This window comes from Callionymus lyra, chromosome 19 (assembly GCF_982586985.1).
Source record: "Callionymus lyra chromosome 19, fCalLyr1.hap1.1, whole genome shotgun sequence".
NCBI lineage: Eukaryota > Metazoa > Chordata > Actinopteri > Syngnathiformes > Callionymidae > Callionymus > Callionymus lyra.
In genome coordinates, this window is record NC_141836.1 from 9,861,787 (window position 1) to 9,884,765 (window position 22,979).

Sequence of the window (22,979 nt, forward strand, 5' to 3'; positions counted from 1 at the left end):
CACGTCAATTGTTTTTTTAATGGCAAGAAAACAGGAAGTACTGGACAAGACGATCAGACACTTAAGTCTTAATCCAGAACCAAAAAAAAAATTAATAAAAATATTTTCAAAATGGTGGCGTTCCCAATCAGGAGAGCCAAAATTGCGGAGGGTGAGATTGGGGGGTGTTATCAGCCATGCAGAATAGTATAACCCCCTTAATGTACCAGTAGTTGTGATAACAAGTGGTTCTTCCTCTCAGAGTCTGTCGAGATCAATCCCATTCCCGTTGACTTCAAATGTGAGCGAGTGACCCCTCGGCTGCTTCTTAATACCACTTTATGTCTTTGTTTGACGCTCGCTCCTGCCTTCCCTACTTCCGTTAATTGCCACATTTGCATATTCGCTTCCCCTTTCGTTTTCCCCTCTGAAGTTATTTTTCCCCACCGAAGCCGAGCAATATATTTCAGCCGAAACAATTAATCCGGCGCGTCAGCAGGCATCGGCTCCGGCTGGTTTTTTTTCTTATATACAGCCCTGGACGTCGGCCCCGGTCATTCCGCCCACGCCCCCCCCCCACCCCCCACTACATGGTGTACGCCACCCAATAGATCACGTTGACCACGGCGAAGGTGAAGGGGAACACGGCGCGGGCGTAGATGTCGATGGTGTCGGCGTCGATGGGCTTGCAGACGCACTTAGAGCAGCACTTTTTCTCGTCCTCGCCGTCGTCGGCCTGCCGGGACTGTCGCCTCCTGGACTCGGTGTCCTCGGTGCCGCCGCCCTCCCCGGGGATCTCGCCGCTGGGGCGCTGGGTTCGGCCGTGGCGGTTGGAAATCATCACCCCCTGGTTCATGCCGGTGACAGACAAGGAAAAGAGAACCATTGCCTGTTTGCCATTCTTCACAATAGACTACAGAGAGGGAAACAGAGAGAGACAAGTGTCCTAAAGGCTGCCGACGTTCAGGATCAATGTCAAAACTGGTGAAATCTTGGATTTATGAAGTGCAGTTTTTCCCCCCCATTGAGATGATGTGCTTCATACCACACTATACTATGATTAAAGGGTTCACTCATTTTCTACTTACCCTCGTGTGGGCTGAGGGTTGGCATTATTTGAAAAGTTATAGGCAAAAAGTTGCCTAGAGTAATAGGCAAAAACGCGCTTTTGATATTTACCTGGACTACTTCCTGTCTGTCTAGCATTGTAGCCTTTTAGCTTCTGCTACAAACAAGTTTAAAACAGACTTTTTTGTTTTTGTTTTTCCGGAACAACACCTGATGTCGATGCTTCAATACAAGATGGAAGTTACACAAGAGCAGTATGGAGGTGTTTGGATGTTTTTAAAGTTTGTCTTTTTGGACGTTAAAAAATGAGCACTACATTAAAATGAACAAACTTTTTTGTCTTTAACTCTAACAAGGAACAGATTACTCTGAAAATAATCCCAACCATTAGTACACATGAAATTGAGTGAATTTTCGTGGAATCTTAATACTGTATACTCGTCCTAAAGTTTAGTATACCACCCCATAATGCTAGCAGTACCTGCAGCAGTACTTTCTATTATAAAGACACTGTTGTTTCTATTCAAATAACTTGACATCATCAAACCGTCCTAAGAGCTAATGTTCCTGCCAATTAGATGTGAATTAGTTACTCTTATTTGTTACTAGCTAGGGTCCGCTAAGCTAAATTTACCAACAAAAAATCTTCGTTTAGGTGTCAAGCAAGTTGTTAGATGGAATTAAACCACCCCGTAACATCCAGCTTACCATCCATTAATAGTTTACTTTCTAGCTTAGCTAGGTTAGCTACGGGTAAAAATTGTAATTGAAGTGCTAAAAAAAACATCATGTAAAGGATGGCATACTTTCTAGCTTAGCTAGGTTAGCTACGGGTAAAAATTGTAATTGAAGTGCTAAAAAAACATCTTGTAAAGTATGGCATACTTTCTAGCTTAGCTAGTCGTTAACATTGCTGTCCAAAGTTATTAGGTGGAATGTACCACCCCGTAACAAAACTTTCATCTTCAATAAAACATTCTTAAGGTAGAAAACAGGCCCTTAAATGTGGCCCTCTTTGAGAAAGGTTGGAACACCCATTATTGAAGGCACCTTTTGGTAATACTACCAAGACAATACTTCATTCAACAACTATATCCACCACCGGGATGTTGTTTCTCCCATCAGGTGAAATCTTCTCGCCTGTTATGTTTTACAACATTTCAGTCGGTGTGAAGGTCAGGTGGGTGGATGCTTGTCAATGCCGGGGGGGGTTTAAAGTCCAGCCCAGGTCTTTGTTTGACAGACGCCCTCATTACCGGCAACGACTCCCCCCCGAAGCTGTACATTGTTATCTGCGGATAAAAGGTGCATGATGGGAACGAGCGGCTCACCTCCGAGCTGAGCTTGTTGGCCTTCACCTTGGCCTTCTCTTTGAGTCTGTAGTCGGCATTGTAATGAGCGAAGGCGTATTCGATGAGGGCGGCGAAGACGAACACGTAGCAGATCCAGAAGTAGACGTCGAGGGCCTTGATGGCCGACGCCCGGGGCAGGGAGGAGCGAGCGCTGACCATCAGCGTCGTCATGGTGAGGACCGTCGTGATACCTGCAGACAAACACAACACAATCTCGTTTGGCTTTTTGATCGAGGGTCATAGGTCGAGAATATCAATACAAATTGTTATTTTAGCAATAAAGTATCAATATTCAACAGCACTGTAAAAAAAACGGTTATTTTATGGTTTATAATTCAATTAAGTGTGTGTTAAAATAAAATAACTCCCTTTTTTTGTATTATTATTACCAGAATCGTCCTCATAAGAATCATTTAACTTGTATTTCCACAAGAATCTGTTGTGGTCGCATTACATAATATAAAAATGAGATAATACGAATGAAAATGAAGAGATTAATAAAATAAAATGTAATTATTGAAAATAAAATAAGAAATATTACCATAACATCGCCTGTAAATAACGAATAATTCATAAAAATCCAATAATTAAATCAATTTAATAATACGTAGAGTATATGAAATGTATCCGGACAATTACAACTAATATGCAAATATTAACTGCCTTTTTTTTTCATTCTTGTGTTGCAAATAATCTTTTGATGACTGAGTGCGAGAGGATACAGTCGACTCCAACCGCTTTTAAAGCTGTTGTTCAGTTTCAAATCAAGTTAAAGCAGTTACAACTTTGTCATTTGGTCTATAACCAAACAGAGTCAAGTACTCGGGCAATACTACAAATATACTGCAATATATCTGCAATATATTGTAACCCAGTATCATATCGCCAGACTCTAGTTACGGGAATCAAAGGTTATATTCACGAAACGAACCTAAAGACACACGAGCAGGAACCGCCGTCTGACTGATCCAGAACGAAACCCAAGACATGGCCACCAGTAGAATAGAAGGCATATAGGACTGGATGATGTAGACTCCTCTGTTCCTCCTGAGCTCGAATCGAAGGCTGAGCCGCGGGAATCTTCCAGCTGTACGATATATAAAAGAAAAGAAAAAAGAGCCTTTTATTCATCTTTTTTCGTATTTAATCACAAGGTTCTGCAAAACCTCACAGACAGAATCTAAATGTGTAACTCTTTGGGTAAAAAAAAAAGAAAAAAAAACGGCATCAGTCGGCATCTTCTTCAGTAGCTGGTCCTATCATCTCCTAAACCTCCTGCTTGGCTCAGCAGCAAGCCCGGCGTCTTCCATTCCTTCTGTGCATAGAAGATGACTGGAGGAACCAGTGAAGCGACTTCAAAAGCGACCCTCAACCATAAAATGAAAGCGGAGATTATTGACACTTGAGTAACAAGAGGCTCACCAGATTTAAAGTTCAACATCTCCGTCACGAAGCGATAATCCGTGATGGTGAACTGGGAGAGCTCCAGCTTGTCCAGACCGTGGATGTGTCTCTGGCTCTCGGACCAGTGGTACACGATGTCCTCGGACGAGTATCCATCTAGAGAATAGAAGAAGTAGATAAAACTTCTCATGGAAAGTTCTAGTGTGGTAGAGTTCTTCTTTGTTTTTCAGGTAAGTTCCCCTAAACTAAACCAATGTAAAGTCCATCATGTCTGGATGTTGAATTTGTCAACTTTATCTACACGAGGATCAGTACAAGAAGTTCACATTTCAGATGAAACGGATTGAACTCACAACTCTCCAAGTCCAGCATACACTCCTGCTCATCCATGGGGTACTTTGTGAGATCCATGTCGCACGCCACTGTGGAAGTGATCCTGGGAAAAGGACGGACAAAAACATAAACTACATACTTTAAGTTTTTGAAAAACCTGTGTATGTGTTAGTTAAGGGGTTAGTTAAAACAAATTTCACTCATTTTCTACTGGGATTAACTTCAAAATGACCACAACCCTCAACACAGAAACATAAACATACATCACCCCAACACAGAAACTTGGACACCACCATCACCCCAACACAGAAACACATACATACCACCCGAAAACAGAAATATAAACACACACCACCCCAACACAGAAACTTACACCCTACTAGTACAACACAGAAAAATGAACATACATCACCCCAACACAGAAACTTACACACCACCACCACAACACAGAAACATTAACATACATCACCACAACAAAGAAACATAAACACACACCACCCCAACACAGAAACTTACACACTACCACTACAACACAGAAACATTAACATACATCACCACAACAAAGAAACATAAACACACACCACCCCAACACAGAAACTTACACACTACCACCACAACACAGAAACATTAACATACATCACCACAACAAAGAAACATAAACACACACCACCCCAACACAGAAACTTACACACTACCACTACAACACAGAAACATTAACATACATCACCCCAACACAGAAACTTACACACTACCACCCCAACAAAGAAACATAAACACACACCACCCCAACACAGAAACTTACACACTACCACCCCAACACAGAAACACAAACCACCCCAATGCAGAAACATAAACGCACACCTAACCAACACAAAACATGAACACAAATCACCCCAACACAAGACGCAAAAAAAGCATTAACTACACTCTTTTTATCTTTGAAAAACCCATATGTGTGTAAATTAAGGGGTTTATTGAACCAACATTTAAATTGTATTATTATTATTATTGTTTTCAAATTATTATGTCTAGATGGATGGAAGGATGGACGGATGGATGGATGGATGAATGGATGGATGGACGGACGGATGGATGGATGGATGGATGGATGGATGGATGGATGGATGGATGGATGGATGGATGGATGGAAAACCCTAAGCCAACATACGTTTGAATAAAAGATGAGAGAAATTTGAATTTTGGGTGAACTATCACATTCAAAATTATTTGCAGGAAGACCTTTTGCCACTTCCTGTTTTCCCCTTAATGTCTTTGTGATACTAGCTCAGTTTTTATCTAGCAAAAAAATATTGTAAGAAAGTAAGTAAGTAATTTATATTTATAGAGCGCTTTTCTAGTGTTAGTTTAAGCCAGCCTATTTTTTCATCTACATCCATTCATGTTCGGATGGGTTTCCTTTAATATCTTACATAAAGGCTCTATGTGTCGTTTAAAGAATAGTGTTTCTGGCTCCCCCTAGTGTCATAAATGCAATGGTGTAATTTCTCTACAGAGAATTTGTCGGGTCCATTAATCTTCTGTGTACATCTGTCAGTACTTAATGTGAAAATATCTAAACTAATTATTCTGAATAATAACAATAATGTTAAATGTTACAGTTTAAAGTTTCTCCTAAACGGAAAGAAAACACACACAGCGGCAATTGATTGTATTTTCTCGAGTTTCCTAAGAATTATTTTGGCATTTGGGAGCGAAATGTTCCTCATCATCACCAGCTGCTTTTCCTATTAGCTGTGCAGTAATAGCAGTTCGGAGGAACAGCTTGCTCTGTGGATGGAAATTGCTCAAACGGGAATAAGAAGGAAAACAGGGTGAGGACGTCTGGCCGGGTGACGCCGCAGTAATCTGTCTCTGCGTGTGGTCGGGTTTGACATTTAGGCATAAACTCATCTGTTATTCGGGTTCAGGTTGTGTCGTGAAGAAGAAAAGTAACAGTTCTCACTTTTCAACCGAGGATTGAATTAGACTTTTTTTTTTTCTTGACCTTTTCCTCAATATTGTGAAGGAATTATGATTCTACACAAAATGGTTCCAACCTTTGAAAGGTCAAGCAGATGCTTCTTAGTTACGGGGGTCACCTGACACACATGCATATCTCCTTGTGTTTCTCACAGTGCTGAGGACACTTCAGGTAAATGTCCACGTCTTTTTTATCTCTCAAAGGACTTGTATAACTTTGATAACTTTTTAAAGATGTCAAAATCCTGACACCAAGTTTAAGCAGGGAAGTCAAACTCAATTGTTAAGGGGCCAAAATGTTTTGGTCACAGGTTGAAAAGCACGCACACGCCAACACAGAAACACAGACCATGCTAACACAGAAACATAAACACACACCACCCCAACACAGAAACAGACACAGATCACCCCAACACAAACATAAACACACACCACCCCAACACAAACACACACAACCCCATCACAGAAACAAACATACACCACACCAACACATAAATACAGACCACCCCAACACAGAAACAGACACAGACCAACCCAACACAGAAACATAAACAGACACCACCCCAACACATAAACACACACAACCCCAACACAGAAACATAAACACACACAACCCCAACACAGAAACATAAACACACACCACCCTAACACATAAATACAGACCACCCCAACACAGAAACAGACACAGACCACCCCAACACAAACATAAACACACACCACCCCAACACAAACACACACAACCCCATCACAGAAACAAACATACACCACACCAACACATAAACACACAACCCAACACAGAATATAAACATACATCACCCCAACACAGAAACATAAACACACACCACCCCAACACAGAAACACAGACTACCCCAACACAGAAACGGACACAGACCACCCCAAAACATAAACACACACCACCACAACACAGAAACAGAAACACACACCAACCCAACACAGAAACATGAACAAACACCATCCCAACAGAAATAGCAACACAGACCACCCCACAACAGAAACATAAACACACACCATCTGAGCACAGAAACATAAACACACACCACCACTACACATACACACACACCACCACAAAACAGAAACACACACCACCCCAACACAGAAATGTAAGATGGTAATGTGAAAAGTGTTTTGTTTTCTTGTGTAAAATTGTACTCTTTGTAAAACTTTTACACAATTTTTTTAAATCTATAAACTAGATAATGAGTTTTGGACATAAATATATAATTCCTATTCACCTAAAACACAGTTTAATATTTTATCTTAAACACATTTATAGGTCACCAATGTTAATTTGTTTGACACATGTGTGCTACAACAAGTATTGCTAATGCTAACACAATTAGCTCGTCAACGTAGGGATAACATTTACGACTTTAAGACAATTCTTTTTGGGTTTCGTTTTGCTTTTCTCATTAACACTATAGTTCCCACTGCGCTGGTTTCAGATCAGCTCTAAGTCACTCAGCAAAACAAGAGAAAGAAAAGCTACTGATGTTTTATTCTGTTTCTCTCTTTGTAGCGTCAACAAGCTAATCCAGAGAGTGACTATCGTAACATCTCTGATCTCACAGACTTTAGATCTTCGCTAAGACCCAGAAGACCAAACCAACTTGAACCAACTTCACAGCTTCAATGCTTCGCCTTCTTTTTTTTATCCCTCAAAAGAGACCCGTTTGTTGGGCGTCGTACCGGCTGCTGTAGAGAATGACTCCGTTGGGCTGCAGGCGGATGAGTTTGTTCTCCACCGTCACGTCGTGGAACCAGGCCGACTTGGCGTTCACGATGAAGGTGTCCGGCAGCCACAGCTTGTCCACGAAGCGACTGTCCAGTCCCAGCGTCTTGTTGGTGTGGTTGTAGGACAGCCTGTCGTCGTGCCAACTCTGGCGCAGGAACACCGTCATGGTGTATTCCTGCCACAGGACAAAAAGAATCAGTAAATATACGTTAATATGTTCAGTACAAACTTCCAGTCTTGTCAATGGATGCCATGGAAAATGGATGAATCCACATTATATTTATTCATCAAGCAAGAAAAACCACCCCAATATATATATACACACACCACCCCAACACATAAACACACACCACCCCAACACATACACAATCACCACTCCAACACCTACACACGCCACCCCAAACACATACACGCACCACCCCAATATATACACACACCACCCCAACATATACACACTCACCACCCCAATACATACACACACCACCCCAATATATACACACACCACCCCAATACATACACACACACCACCCCAATGCATACACCCACCACCTCAACACATACACACACCACCCCAATATATACACACACCACCCCAACATATACACACTCACCACCCCAATACATACACACACACCACCCCAATGCATACACCCACCACCTCAACACATACACACACCACCCCAACACATACACACACACCACCCCAATACATAAACACACACCACCCCAATACATAAACACACAGCGCCCCAAAATATACTCACACAACGCTCCAACACATGCACACACACCACCAACAACACAGACACACACCACCCCAATATATACACACACCACCTCCAGAGGCTGAACAGCTTCGTCAATTGTTTGCTAGAAATCAAACAATGGCTGAGTGAAAACACTCTACAGCTAAATGTGGACAAAACTGAAACACAGGTGATTGCTCCTGATGATAAGATTCCAGGGTTGAGTCAGTACTTGGGTGACTTAGGTCAGTCTGTCAAACTGAGCCTGAGAAACCTGGGTGTTGTATTTGATAAAGACATGTCTCTTGTTCAACACTGCAGAAAATTGACCAGAAACTGTTTCCTTCAACTGAGAAAAATCTCTAAACTTAGGAAAATGTTGTCGGAACATGATCTGGAGCTTGAAATCCATACGTTTGTTTCTTCTCGTCTGGACTATTGTAACAGTTTGTTTTCATGTCTTAACAAGAAGGATCTGTCTCGCCTGCAGTTGATTCAGAACTCTGCAGCGAGAATTCTGACCTGCTCTAGTAGAAGAACTCACATTTCTCTGATTCTTAAAACTCTTCACTGGCTTCCAGTTTCTTTCAGGATCAACTTTAAAATTCTGGTTCTTACTTTCAGATCTATTCATGGTCAGGCTCCTCCTTACATCACTGATCTGATCCAGCCTTACACCCCAGCTCGGGCTCTGAGGTCTGTGGATCAGAATCTACTTATGGTTCCACGCACACGGCTCAGGACCAGAGGAGAGAAATCTTTTCAGGCTGTTGCTCCTAAGCTTGGAACGATCTTCCTCTCTCTTTCTTGATGGATCTACTGACTCCTTTAAGAAACATCTTAAGACGTTTCTATTTGTTCAGGCTTTTCCTTTAATTTCTCGAACTCCTGTTGTGTTATCAGTGTTATCTTGATCTTTAAAATATATACTTTATTGAATATTGTTTTGATTGTTTAAGCGCTTTGTGACCCTGGTCTCGAAAAGCGCTATATAAATAAATATTACTTACTTACTTACTTACATACACACCCCACCCCAATACATACACACACACCACTCCAGCATAAAAACACACACTACCTCCAATGCATACACCCTCCACCCCAATGCATACACACACCATCCCAACTCATACAAACACACCACAACAACACATAAACACAAACCACTCCAACATAAAAACACACACCACCTCAACACATACACACACACCACAACATATAAACACACACCACTCCAACAAAGAAACATAAACAAACACCACCCCAACACATAAACACACAACACCCCAACACATAAACAAACACCACCCCAACACATAAACACACAACACCCCAACACATAAACACACACACTGTCCGAGCACAGAAACATAAACACACACCACCACAACACACACACCACGCCAACACAGAAACACACACCAACCTAACACAGAAATATATATCACCCCACACCAGAAACAGAAACACACACCAGCCCAACACAGAAACATAAACACACACCCCCCGAGCACAGAAACATAAACACACAACACATACAGACACCAGCACAACACAGAAACACACACCACTCAAAACAGCATTATATATCCATATCACTCCAAGACAGAAACATAAACACACACCACCCTAAGCACACACTCATCAATTTCTAAAGCACACACTGAAGAGCTAAGAAATAAAGTGTGGCATGAGTTTGAAACTTTCATAAACGAGTCTCACCTTAAACCTGTCTCTAATGTTCCAATACAAATTGACTTCCTCCTCTAATAGTCTATACTTGAAGTACATCGACAGGAAATGAGGAGATTTTCCCACTTCCTGTCCTAATTGTGTGTTTTCTGAGCGGCACAAATAGAATGAGAGCGAGATGCTAAACACGCCGAAGACGCCGGAGAGTATCAAACGATGGAACAAATGAGTCACACATGTTCAAACTGAGCGATTTCCAAACCCTGCCGTGGGATAAATGAGGATTATGCAAATAGTTAATCTTTCATCTTTTCAGGAAACGGTTGAAGTGTGGACGGATGAGGGGGAGGCAGCGGGGGGGGGGGGGTGAGGAGGGGGAGAGAGAAAGTTGTGGTTACCATGTTGGCCTCGGAGATGTGGTCGATGCTGGCCACCTCGATGGCCATGGCCACGTTCACCGGCGGACCTGCGAGCCGGAGAGTCAGCGGAGAAAGAGCGAAACCTTCACACACACCTTTTCAATCCATTATGACCACCCCCCCCCCCCCACCCCCCTCTAAATCACCCATCTGTTTCACTTCCTCCCACCATCACCCCAAACACTCCTGCGGTGCCGGGAGATTAAGCAATGATGCAGTTTAAAGTGGCACATCATGGACGAGCAGCGAGCTTCTGCCAACACACACACACACACAGATATATATATATATACACACACTTGAACAATACACTGTTGCCGTATGATTAGCGTGACGCGCGCTGGCGTGGAACCGAGAGGCGATTCGTGCTGAACATTCAGGAAATCGTGCATTAGCTTCCCTGCCTTTCAACAACGCTCCCATCATGAGATCAATCGGGTGTAAACGTGTGGATTCAACGACCTGTTGGAGTCGCCAAGGTCGGTACGAGGAGAAGAAGAATCTGAGGAGCTTGTTTTCAGAGGTTGTTGGTGTTGATGTGTCATTTGAGTTTAGGTTTTTTTTCGGGAATTTCATGTTTTTTCTCACCGTTTTTATGAGTAAATCAATATCCAAAACACAAACATTATTTTCCATGTTTAACCGTAAAGTAATTTTGAAATATATTGTATTAAAAAGTAATATGGATGAGGATTATGACTGTGTTTTAATAATAAAATATGCAATTTAATATAACTTGGGTAGGTTTTGATTTGTCTCCTTATTTTTGTAACCGTAAGCTAATCTTTTTTTGTAATTAATTTTATTTAGAAATACTTTTTTTACAAGAAAAAAAGCAGCAATAAAAAGGAAATATGAAACAATAAAAATACAACACAGAAATATATACACACACACCAACCCAACACATACACACACAACACCCCAACACATACACACACAACACCCCAACACATACACACACACCAGCCCAACACATACACACACACCACCCCAACACATACACACACAACACCCCAACACATACACACACACCAGCCCAACACATACACACACACCACCCCAACACATACACACACAACACCCCAACACATACACACACACCACCCCAACACATACACACACATCACCCCAACACATACATACACACCACCCCAACAAAGAAATGTACATCACCCCAAAACAGAAACATAATCACACACCGCCCCAACACATAAACACACACCGCTCCAACACAGAAACATAAACACACACCACCCCAACACAGAAACATAAACACACACCACCCCAACACAGAAACATAAACACACACCACCCCAACACAGAAATGTACATCACCCCAAAACAGAAACATAATCACACACCACCACAACACAGAAACATAAACACACACCACCCCAACACAGAAACATAAACACACACCACCCCAACACAGAAATGTACATCACCCCAAAACAGAAACATAATCACACACCAGCCCAACACAGAAACATAAACACACACCACCCCAACACAGAAACATAAACACACACCACCCCAACACAGAAATGTACATCACCCCAAAACAGAAACATAATCACACACCACCACAACACAGAAACATAAACACACACCACCCCAACACAGAAACATAAACACACACCACCCCAACACAGAAATGTACATCACCCCAAAACAGAAACATAATCACACACCAGCCCAACACAGAAACATAAACACACACCACCCCAATACAGAAACATTTAAATACATTTTATTAGATCTTCAAGAACAATCTGGCTTTAAAATATAAAAAGTATTGAAATTCTAGTAGGTATTATATCGTTGTGTTATACTGCATTTCTTTTCTATTTAGTGTAGGGTTTTTATGTCGTTATTATCATGTTAGTAGTTATAGTTATTGTAAGTTGAGTATATATAGACAGAGATATCGTACATATGAATAGATAATACTGTAAATAAAAATGCATTTTCAAAAAAAAAAAAAACTGTTTTAAGAAGAAAAGACTTCAATTAGATTCAATATAGTTTTAGTTTAATGCGATTTTTGTTCGTTTTATAACATTTATCGTTATAAATACTTTACTTTGATAATAATGAGTTTATTATTGATGAATATATTTTTAATGAAGCTTTAAGTGTCCTCTGTGACGTCACAAATGGAAGCAGTTGAACCGCAGGAAAGATAGAACAAGGGTTTGATTCCTGAACGGCCACCACGCGCCTCGGCTCCACAGCGGCAGCCGGCCCTTGAGCAAGACGCTTACGAGTCTGAGAGTGGAACTCTTTGCTTTGAGTTAAGCTGTGAGATTGAGAAAAACCATCGCTGTGGCCATTGGGTGTTTCACATCTTGCAGCCATTCTTAGCAAAAAAAAAGACGGAATCCTCAAGTTATTCTTGTCCTTAAATCTTGGTGAGTTTTTTCCCCCCGAAGACACCACGAGGTTTCGGTCGTGTGGTATGCTAAGGATGGCTGGAGATGTGAGGGGGTGAAGCGCAACCCAATGTCACGAGCAGTAGATCTCATACTCACCTCCTATCCCAGGGCGAAAATTTCTGGCATAGCCCTTCATTAAATCATCCAGATTAGGCAACCAGGATATCTCAATGTCAGTACCTACATAGTCGCCAATGTCACTCAGCATCGCCCTGCAGGAGACAAACACAGCCGTCAATCCATCACGTCCACGTGCACGTGCACAGCAGAGTCACAGCAGGAAAGACAAACTTCCACAAAAACATCCTCTGCACGACAGATCCACATAAAAATTATATTTTAATAACATAACATGTTTGTTTTATGGTTTATGTTTGTCTGTTTTTCTTTCCTTTTTATCATTATTAAATGTTCCTTTGCAACTTAATAAAGTACAATATATATTAAATTATAATTTAAAGAAAATATACATTACAAACTTGAATTACAGCATTATTAGTTATTATTATATATATATTATTATCAGCTCTAATTTTTTGTCTTTGTCGAATGACTTTGTCTTGTCTTGTTTTTTCTTTCTATTATATATTTCTTCCCAAAAAGATATAAGCAAATATAAAATATTATTACGGGAAAAAAGGTGATTTTATTTAACATAAACAAAATACATAAAAGTATATTGAAAAAAAATACAATAAAAAAATTAAGCCCTAATAGAATTTGATTTCTTAGTCAATATTTAGTTTTTCACGATACTAGTTTTATTATTTTAATTTAAACACATATTCAATTTGACAAACACGATAGAGGAATGGAATAATACACACCAAAAAAAACCCATTTATGTGTGTCGTTTTTTTTAGTTTAAACTAAATACAATTTGTTCGAATCAATGTTTTATAATTTAACTGTTTGCAACTTAAATGTCATATATATTAAATTTTAATTCAAATAAAATAAACATTACAAACTTAAATTACAGAATTATTAGTTCAACTCAAAATGTTTGTTTGAGGACTGTGTCCTCCGTTTTTTGGAATTATAAAATATTAAAAAATATTAAATTATATATAAAAAAAATTCAGCCCTAATAGAAATACTAGTATTGTTGTTTTAATTTGAACAGGAAAGATAAATAAAAAAATGAGCGACTTATATAAGATTCATACTTTATTGTGACATTAAACCGAATCATTGATTAAGAAAGTTACTTAATGAACATATAAAGGACATTTTCATTATGTTGATGCTTGTTTTGTAGTGTTTATATATGCTTGTGTAATGATAACAAACAGATGGTTATGATCAAAGCTATTTCTGCGTCTTTAAATGTCTGTTTTGGGTATTTTATTTCTCGAAAAAGCTTTTAGCTTTTCTTCTTTTATCAGACATCACCACTTATTTATAACTCTGTGAACCTTTTAATTGCATGAAATACAAAAAAAAAGGTTTTAAAAGTATGTTTCTCTGATGTCTCTCGTCTGATTGTCCTTCCTACTAAATAAATATATGTTAATTTCTTTATATTTTTCACCACTTTTTAATATCTAAAAATTAAAAATATCCCATTTGCAACCATGTATTACATTATATTGTTTTATATCAATATTCCAGATTTATATAAATGATTATTTGTGATTTTCAACTGACATTAAACCAAATAAATGATCCTTTTCTTCACGTTGATGCTTGTTTTGGAGCGTTTTCTTTGTCGGTGTATTAAAAACAAGCAAATCATTGAATCAAAGCCTCTAAATCTTTCTTTTCATCAACAAAGATTTTAAATCTTTCTTCTTTGATCAGACGTGACCTCTGGTTCACAACCCTCTGCACCTTTTAATTGTCGTATAAAAGAAAAACACTTGAAATAAAAAATGTTTTATCTTTAAAGGTGCTGAACCTTTTTCACACGTCTGTCGTCTTGTATTTGCTTCACCTCATTTATAAAAATGTTTGATATTTGGCTCCCTTGGGGATTTTTTATTTATTTATGAAAGACTCATCTCTCCTGCTGCTGCCACGTTTAGCTGCAGTACCGCTCAGTGACCACCGAGTGGCAGCTTTGCGTTGTTGTTGAAATCCAGCGCGTCAACAACTGTAGTATTTTAAGAGCAACATTTACAATAATATTATTATCATAAACCTCCCGTAGTTCTTCTCTGTCGTGCATCCCGGCTGTATCTGTTACAGGCGGTTATTTATAGATGGCTGTCAGGTTGGAAATGAAGGGGAGCAGACGAGACACTCCATTAATCACTCCATGACTCCTGGGTTCTCTTCTCCAATTAGTCCTTTCTAAAGATGGAAGCACTTTCTTTTTTTCTCACTTGAAGAAAGGCGGTCACACGAGGTTAGAGATGACATGTTTCCTGACTTTTTCATTCTAATAATGTTGATGCTTTAGGCTCGTCTGTGGCGCCGCGAGCGGGAACTTTCCAGCAGCTCCTTTTTTTTTGCTCCTCAAAGCTTTTACTTCCTCTGGGCTTCTTTTGACTGATTCATATTATTTTTGATTTATCTTTTTTTACTACTAAGTAATGATAGAGTGGATGAAAAGAAGAACTTTGGTTAATAGTGAAGGGAATATTCAAAAATAAATAAATAAATAAACTACTTTCATGCTATTTTTCGTGAATAAGAGACGAGTGAAAGATGCTCGGGTCGGTTTATATCAGACATGTAAGTCATCAAATATTTATTTTTCTTTCCCTTTAATAAAGTTGCATCAGGGATAAGTGAAGGAGAGCATTAGTTGAAGCTGTTTCCCAATAGAATAACGTGTTTTCTGCTTCTCTAAATCTTCTTTTCGCACTTTAAATCCACAGTTTTTTCTCTAAATAAATACTGTATTTAATTTAATTCAATCATTTAAAATCAAAAGGATTCATTTGCATCTTTATAAAGAGATATATTTTTCATTTATTTTATTTATATTCAATATTTTTCCAACTGATAATTAACGTGATGAGTGATGTGGCGTCAAGACTGAGAAATGCTGGTTGAATTTGAAACTTAAATAGAAAAAAAAGGTTGTTTTTAACAGTAAATCTTAATTTTTTTATTCATATAACAGTGTTTTTTTCAGAGTCAACATCATATATATTCAATATTCTGTCCAGTTCCCATTTATTTAATTAGAAAGGCTACTTGTTTATATATATTCTATACTTCTTTTAGGCATTTGAAATATATAGAATAGAGTAGGCATGAACAAGCACATTCAGCACCATCGACGAATCTTCAAATTATTTGAAGGATCCAGATGGTTATTTGTTATTGTTTAACGCCAAAAGGTAGTCAACGGTTCCTCGTCAACATTTTCCTAAGGTTTAATTGATATAAATGTGCTGTTTTGTTACTAAATAACTGACATTTTCTAGATGAAACAGCTTTTGGTGGAGTGTTTATGAGCGAACGTGAAACAGATGGAGTGAGCAGAAGAGAAGGAGTCACCAGATCTATTATGTTTTTCTTTTATTTGGTCCATGATATATAAAGAAAGTGGATTTATTGGCAGTTGACTTAAAACAAAGAGAGCGTCAGATGTTCATCTTCTGTGTCAGTACGCACTGTTATGATGCTGACAACAGGCTTGGGGTTTAATCCAGTTAACAATTAAGTTTATTTTCATGCCTTAAAAATAACAATTTTACCTGGTTTTTAATTTTAAAATGCATATTAAGAGCAGATCTACTTCCATTTGCCTAATTCTCACCCATAAATAAATAAATAAATAAGAAGAATTGAGGAAAAAGTGGGTAAAACTCCTGCTATTTTACACAAACACACAGCAAACATGCGAAAAACACTTTCTTTTATGAACTATTTTTCATTCAGTAACTATCTGAATTATAAGCATGAAAAACATGAATTTAATGAGTTATATTTGTTAAATAAATAATAAATTATAAGAACAAATGAATAAAATGTGTTGTTTTTGATATTAAACTAATTGATACAAGTATTTTGTATCCATAGCTTTCTTTATATTAGCTGAGCTGATTTGGCTGCTTGATAAATCCAATAAATATTTGATCAATTTATTCAAATTCCAGGGATGACAAAAATTAATATTCTTCCTCTTGTGTGACAAAAGTATTGATCACTTTAACACCATTTAACTATCATTGTAAAACCGACCTCACAGAATAAAATAATAATTTAATACATGTTGATTATTTCTCTCTTAAATGAGTTTTATTTTGAAAAAACAGACCAGATTTCCACTTTATTGAGCCAAGTTAACCTCAACAATAAGCCTGTAAACTAGGAGAAATCATTTAAACTCTATATACGTCCAGGGTCTTTTTTCCGGGTCAGTGGAGGTCCGAGAGGTTGAAAAGCCATGTCGCCTCCAACTGTGTTCAAACGCCGTCTAAAAATGCTCTGTATACTATAATATATCCACATGTACGGATGAAAATACTGTTTATTAATTGTTGTTAAACATTGTAGTAAAACATTTTATGAGCAAATGTGGCGTCTATGACACACAAGAGCAGCTCAAAGGGTGTTACTGGTGAATGTCGAGGGGATTCGTCCGCTGACTCAGCCTCTCACGCTGGTTAGAAGTGGCGTAAAAACACCTCCTTCCATGAAGTCCAGTGTTTATACCTGTCGAGTCCTGCTTTTATTTTGGTTATATTTTGTTGATTTCCTGTTCTTTTTTCACCACAGTTGGAAGTCGTCTGCTTCTAAGTTTTCTGTATCGACAAAACTACTTTTGTGGTGTAAAAGTACATTTTTTATATGATATATATTTGTACGTATCTACCTATCTACGTAATTACCTATCTACATATCCATCCATCCATAAATCCATCCATCCATCCATCCATGTACGTATATATTTACGTATCTATCTATCCATCTATCCGTCTGTCCGTCCATCCATCCATCCATCCATCCATCCATCCATCCATCCATCCATCCATCCATCCATCCATCCATCCATCCATCCATCCATCCATCCATCCATCCATCCATCCATCCATCCATCCATCCATCCATCCATCCATCCATCCATCCATGTGTCTTTCTACTCCGTTTATTTACTAACTTTTCTGCACTTTTAGTCCTAATGTTGTAGTTTTTAGTTTATATCTATTACTCTACTTGTGTTAATTCATACTTTCTTTGGATTAAAGTGACATTTTGCCTTTTCTGATTTTTGCTTTGACTTTATTTCTCTTGTACTATAAATTAAATATCAAATTGTCAGTAACAAAACTTCAAGAATTCCCAAATTTGAGCTTGTTAGCTTCGTTTTGCCGACATATTGAGGTAAATACTCTGAAGAAAACTGAATATTTATATACGGATTAAACTCCAGTAGAGCCGCTATTCAACACTTTGTTTATTTTTCACTCTCAAACCTGACTTTTGTCTTCTATCTGTAATGAACCCTCCATCGGAGCTGCACAGGCTCCAGAAATGGTTTCCCAGGTGAGATGCGGCACCGAAAAAAAACTGTAAATAGAACAAGTTTCCGCCTAAAATCATTAGTCAAGTCCATTGTAAACTCAATCCGTCGTTGAAGGGCAGATCTGACTTCAATAGTTTTCATCTATAGATCATCTTTTCTAGACGAACAAAACCACAAAGTTGAAATAATTTGGAAGATTCTAATGTTGTTTGTCCTGTTCAGTGTTTTTTTTAAATATATAAATCTGCATAAAGACAATGTCCATACGACGTGTTTGTCAGATTAATCCTTTAATCCTCACGATATTATTGACAGCATCACTTTATGACACGTGTTAAACTCATGGTCCAACAAGTTTTTACATTTTATTGTGGCCTCGTCGTCAAAATGTTTATGTTGATGTTGATATGGTGACCTTTAGAGATGCCAGTCTTTAAGATAAGATAATGATGGACAACAATAAGAAGGAAAATGATGTTAAAAGAAAATACTTAGTTTGGTGAAGGAGAACTAGCACAGAGATAATTCAGAATAAAGTAATGTAAAAATCCGACTTTTAGATAGATATGCTTTTTTGTTAGACTGCTAAAATATTTTGGGGATTCAGTTTGACAACTTACTGTAGGATGTGTAACAAACACGTCCATCTTTTCTTTAAAATGTCAACATTGTTGGTAAATATTGTTGTCACAGCCTAAAGAAACATGATACAAAGATACTAAACTATCATTTCTGTTTCTACCATTTATTCCCTCTATCTTTTTATCCATATATCCATCCATCCATCCATGTACGTATCTACGTATCTACGTATCTACCTATATACGTATCTATCCATCCATCCATCCATCCATCCATCCATCCATCCATCCATCCATCCATCCATCCATCCATCCATCCATCCATCCATCCATCCATCCATCCATCCAGCCATCCATCCATCCATCCATCCATCCATCCATCCATCCATGTACGTATCTACCTATCTACGTAATTACCTATCTACATATCCATCCATCCATAAATCCATCCATCCATCCATCCATGTACGTATATATTTACGTATCTATCTATCCATCTATCCGTCTGTCCGTCCATCCATCCATCCATCCATCCATCCATCCATCCATCCATCCATCCATCCATCCATCCATCCATCCACGTGTCTTTCTACGTATCTATCCATCCATCCATCCATGTACGTATTTACCTATCTGCGTCATTACCTATCTACATATCTATCCATCTATCCATAAATCCATCCATCCATGTACGTATCTATCTACGTATCTATCCATCCATCTATACATCTATCCATCTATCTGTCTGTCCATCCATCCATCCATGTACATATCTATCTACGTATCTATCCATCCATCCATCCATCCATCCATCCATCCATCCATCCATCCATCCATCCATCCATCCATCCGTCCATCCATCCATCCATCCATCTACATATCCATCTAATCACTTGGACAATTTTCAGTTTTCAATCAACCACTGTGTGTTCTGTGCTGTGGGAGGAAACTGGAGTGTTTATCCAGACTATACAGACGTATCGTTCTGTTAAGTGAAGTCACCTCATAATGGCGCTCCCGCCACAATCGCTTGGAAAATCCAGTCACTGACCTTTACACGCCTTTAATGGAAAGCGTTTAGGATAAAATATACACAATGGCAGCAGAGGTTTGTGGCCTGAATAGTTGTGACGCAGAGAAAACTAGACGCATGAAAAATCCAACATTGTATTGACAGAAAATTATAATACAAAATAATGAAAAAAGTTACACGAAATTTGGTGGTGTTTTTTCTGCAAAATATGTAAAATATAAGAGAAATTGTCTTCCTGTTTTTTTTTCTATTTAGAAACTAAACCCGGTTACCTGACAAGAAACTGAGAAGCAGGCTTGTTGACATGGCAACCACTCGTGCTGATACTAATAGCATATACAGAATCTCTACTTGACTATATTGAGTAGTGGAGGAACCAATATAAATCATATCTTTATAATAGTACTAGTGTAGGATTGATCTATTTAAGCTTATCTGATGTTAAAGACGGGTTAGATTGTCGAGGAAAAACATGGTTAAAACACGTTAATGTAGTCGTGGCAGGTGAAGCAGATTGTTTGAGATGATATTCAATTAATTCAAAGTTTATTACTGAACAGACCAACAATATATATTTAGAGCAGCTCTAGGTCCTTCTTTGTACTCACAGCACTGGATTCTACTCAGTTTAATTAATGTTGCAATAATGTAAAGGTCAGCAAAACTCTTATTTATTCAACAGGAAAATGTTAAAAGCTTTTTTTCCATCATCGTATTTCTATTGCTGCCAATTGATCAAATTTTACAAAAACACACGCACAAAAAACATTCTAATCACACTGACTCTCTCAGCTTCACTGCAATCAGAACTGAAACGTACTTCCTGAATCAATATCACCTACCCCTCCTTTAAAATCTCTAGCTAGTTTCATGATGTGTGCAGGCTTTCCTGTCTTTCATCGAAAACATTTCCATCTGTATCTTAATTTCTTTTACTCTTTACTCCAGATGAGCTGCTGACATAAATAATCTATATTTTGCTCTCAAAGAATAAAAGTATTTGGTCTGATTGTTATATTTGTATTCACTCGAACAGGTCCATATTGTACAAACCGAATGCAATATTTAATACAGATTAGGTTCATTGAACTGTCGAATAAACGTTTATTTATCAGGATCGTAAGCAAAAGGAGGATGAATGTTATCACTTAAAATGTCTTAATTTCTGGTACCTGACAGTCTAACGTACTGTATTGCAACATGAAACATAAAGATTCTATGTCGGTGATGACGCTAATAAAAGAAATCAACGTTATATAAGATTGTATGTAATGTTTAAGGGGCGGACATGCGGTTGTTTGGATCTGGACCGACCACCCACATGTTTACAACTGTTGCCGCCCTGATGGTGATAATGAAGCAAAATGTTTGTTCTTAAAGTTGGATATTTTTAGACTCAAAAATAGCATTTAAACACTTGAAATGTATATCACATGTTCCCTTTCTAAGTTTTGAAGCTTTTCAGGCAATTATTTAATTCATTTAATTATATTTTAATAAAACCCTTTTAAGGTCCGATCTTAGAATCAAGGAACATCATTTTATAATTCAAGAAATTAATAATATAAAATACTTCCTGCTCCGGTGGTGATGTCATCATTTATTATCTAGAGAAACTAAAATAATAATAATATTTGTGTCGACATGTGGCTCAAACTAAACTGTGACGAGGTCAGTTTCAAACTCACATTTCTTCCTAAAATCATCATCAGAATAATCGTTACTTTGAGATGTTTAATAATAATAAAGAGAAGGGGAGATGCTTGACCTCAAACCTGACATAGAGAGTGACCTCACCTCACATTCACCTCAACCTCCAGAGATGACACATAAAAAGAAGGGACTATGTATAACGTTTTAACACGTTATAATGTGATTTTTATAGAGATTATTCATCATTTACGACATGAAGAGGATTATTAGAAGTATATCAAGCTAAAAATCTGTTAAATAAATGTCAAATTCCTGCGTATTAACTGTTATTTTTGGAATATAAAGAAGCAGCTCTCACCTAGTAAAGATATCATTTCCAAATAAGAGCAGAGCCAGAGTCTCCAGCAGAAAAGTTGGCACGTCCATTCCACAGACTTAGTTTTGAAGAAAAAAAAAGGACGTCAAAAGATGGGGGTATATAAAAATAAAAATAAAAAAGTTGACTATCGTGCGCTCCTCTGGTGCTCCAGCGCTGCGGAGGAGAAAGTAAGAAAGTCTGGTGCTGATGCTGCGGAAGATGCTGGAGAGGATGAAGGTGATGTTGACCCCATGATGCTTCCCGAGTCCCCCCCCCCCTTTTCCTGCGTTCTGGAAAACGAACCGAGGAGAGAGCGCAGGAAACGAGACCCTCGAAGCGCAGAAAATTAAGAGAGGGATTCAACGCTGGTGACATTCGACTGTATCAGGGGAGAGAGTGGGATGGAGGGAGAGAGAGAGAGAGAGAGAGAGAGAGAGACTAATCTATCCCACAGTTGCCTGGCATCAGATTCAATCTGGCCAGGATGAGGGGGCTGATGGGGGCAGGAAGCTTCATCACGAGCACAGGACTTCACATGATGTAATATTTGACACAATTTTCCGTGACCTCCTGCCTTTAAATGAAGTTTATAAACGTCTTTTTTGGATTTGCCGCTGGGTTAGCATAAGCTAACACTTGTTTGGTAAACGGTTTAGCTCTAAATAATGCTTTATATGCATATAAAATATGAATAATGGTGGATAATTAGATACATAAATATTAAATTAATAAAATTCACAGTATTATTCACAAACTAAAAGC

At 38.4% G+C, this 22,979-nt stretch overlaps 1 protein-coding gene across 2 annotated transcripts; it reads right to left on the minus strand.

The window, feature by feature from the left end:
• gabrd (gamma-aminobutyric acid type A receptor subunit delta) lies at positions 1–22,568 on the minus strand. 2 transcript variants are annotated; one of them, XM_087781478.1, is made up of 9 exons: positions 22,218–22,568; positions 13,264–13,379; positions 10,709–10,776; positions 7,824–8,044; positions 4,157–4,239; positions 3,822–3,959; positions 3,331–3,486; positions 2,379–2,590; positions 1–826 (listed from the first exon to the last, which is right to left on the minus strand). In XM_087781478.1, exons 1-9 carry the CDS (start codon positions 22,283–22,285, stop codon positions 566–568), a joined length of 1,323 nt encoding a protein of 440 aa, XP_087637604.1. In that variant the 5' UTR covers positions 22,286–22,568; the 3' UTR covers positions 1–565. The 2 variants fall into 2 exon arrangements, with proteins under 2 accessions (XP_087637604.1, XP_087637603.1); XM_087781477.1 differs by having other exon boundaries at positions 1–892; positions 22,218–22,563.
• Positions 22,569–22,979: the final 411 nt, after the last annotated feature.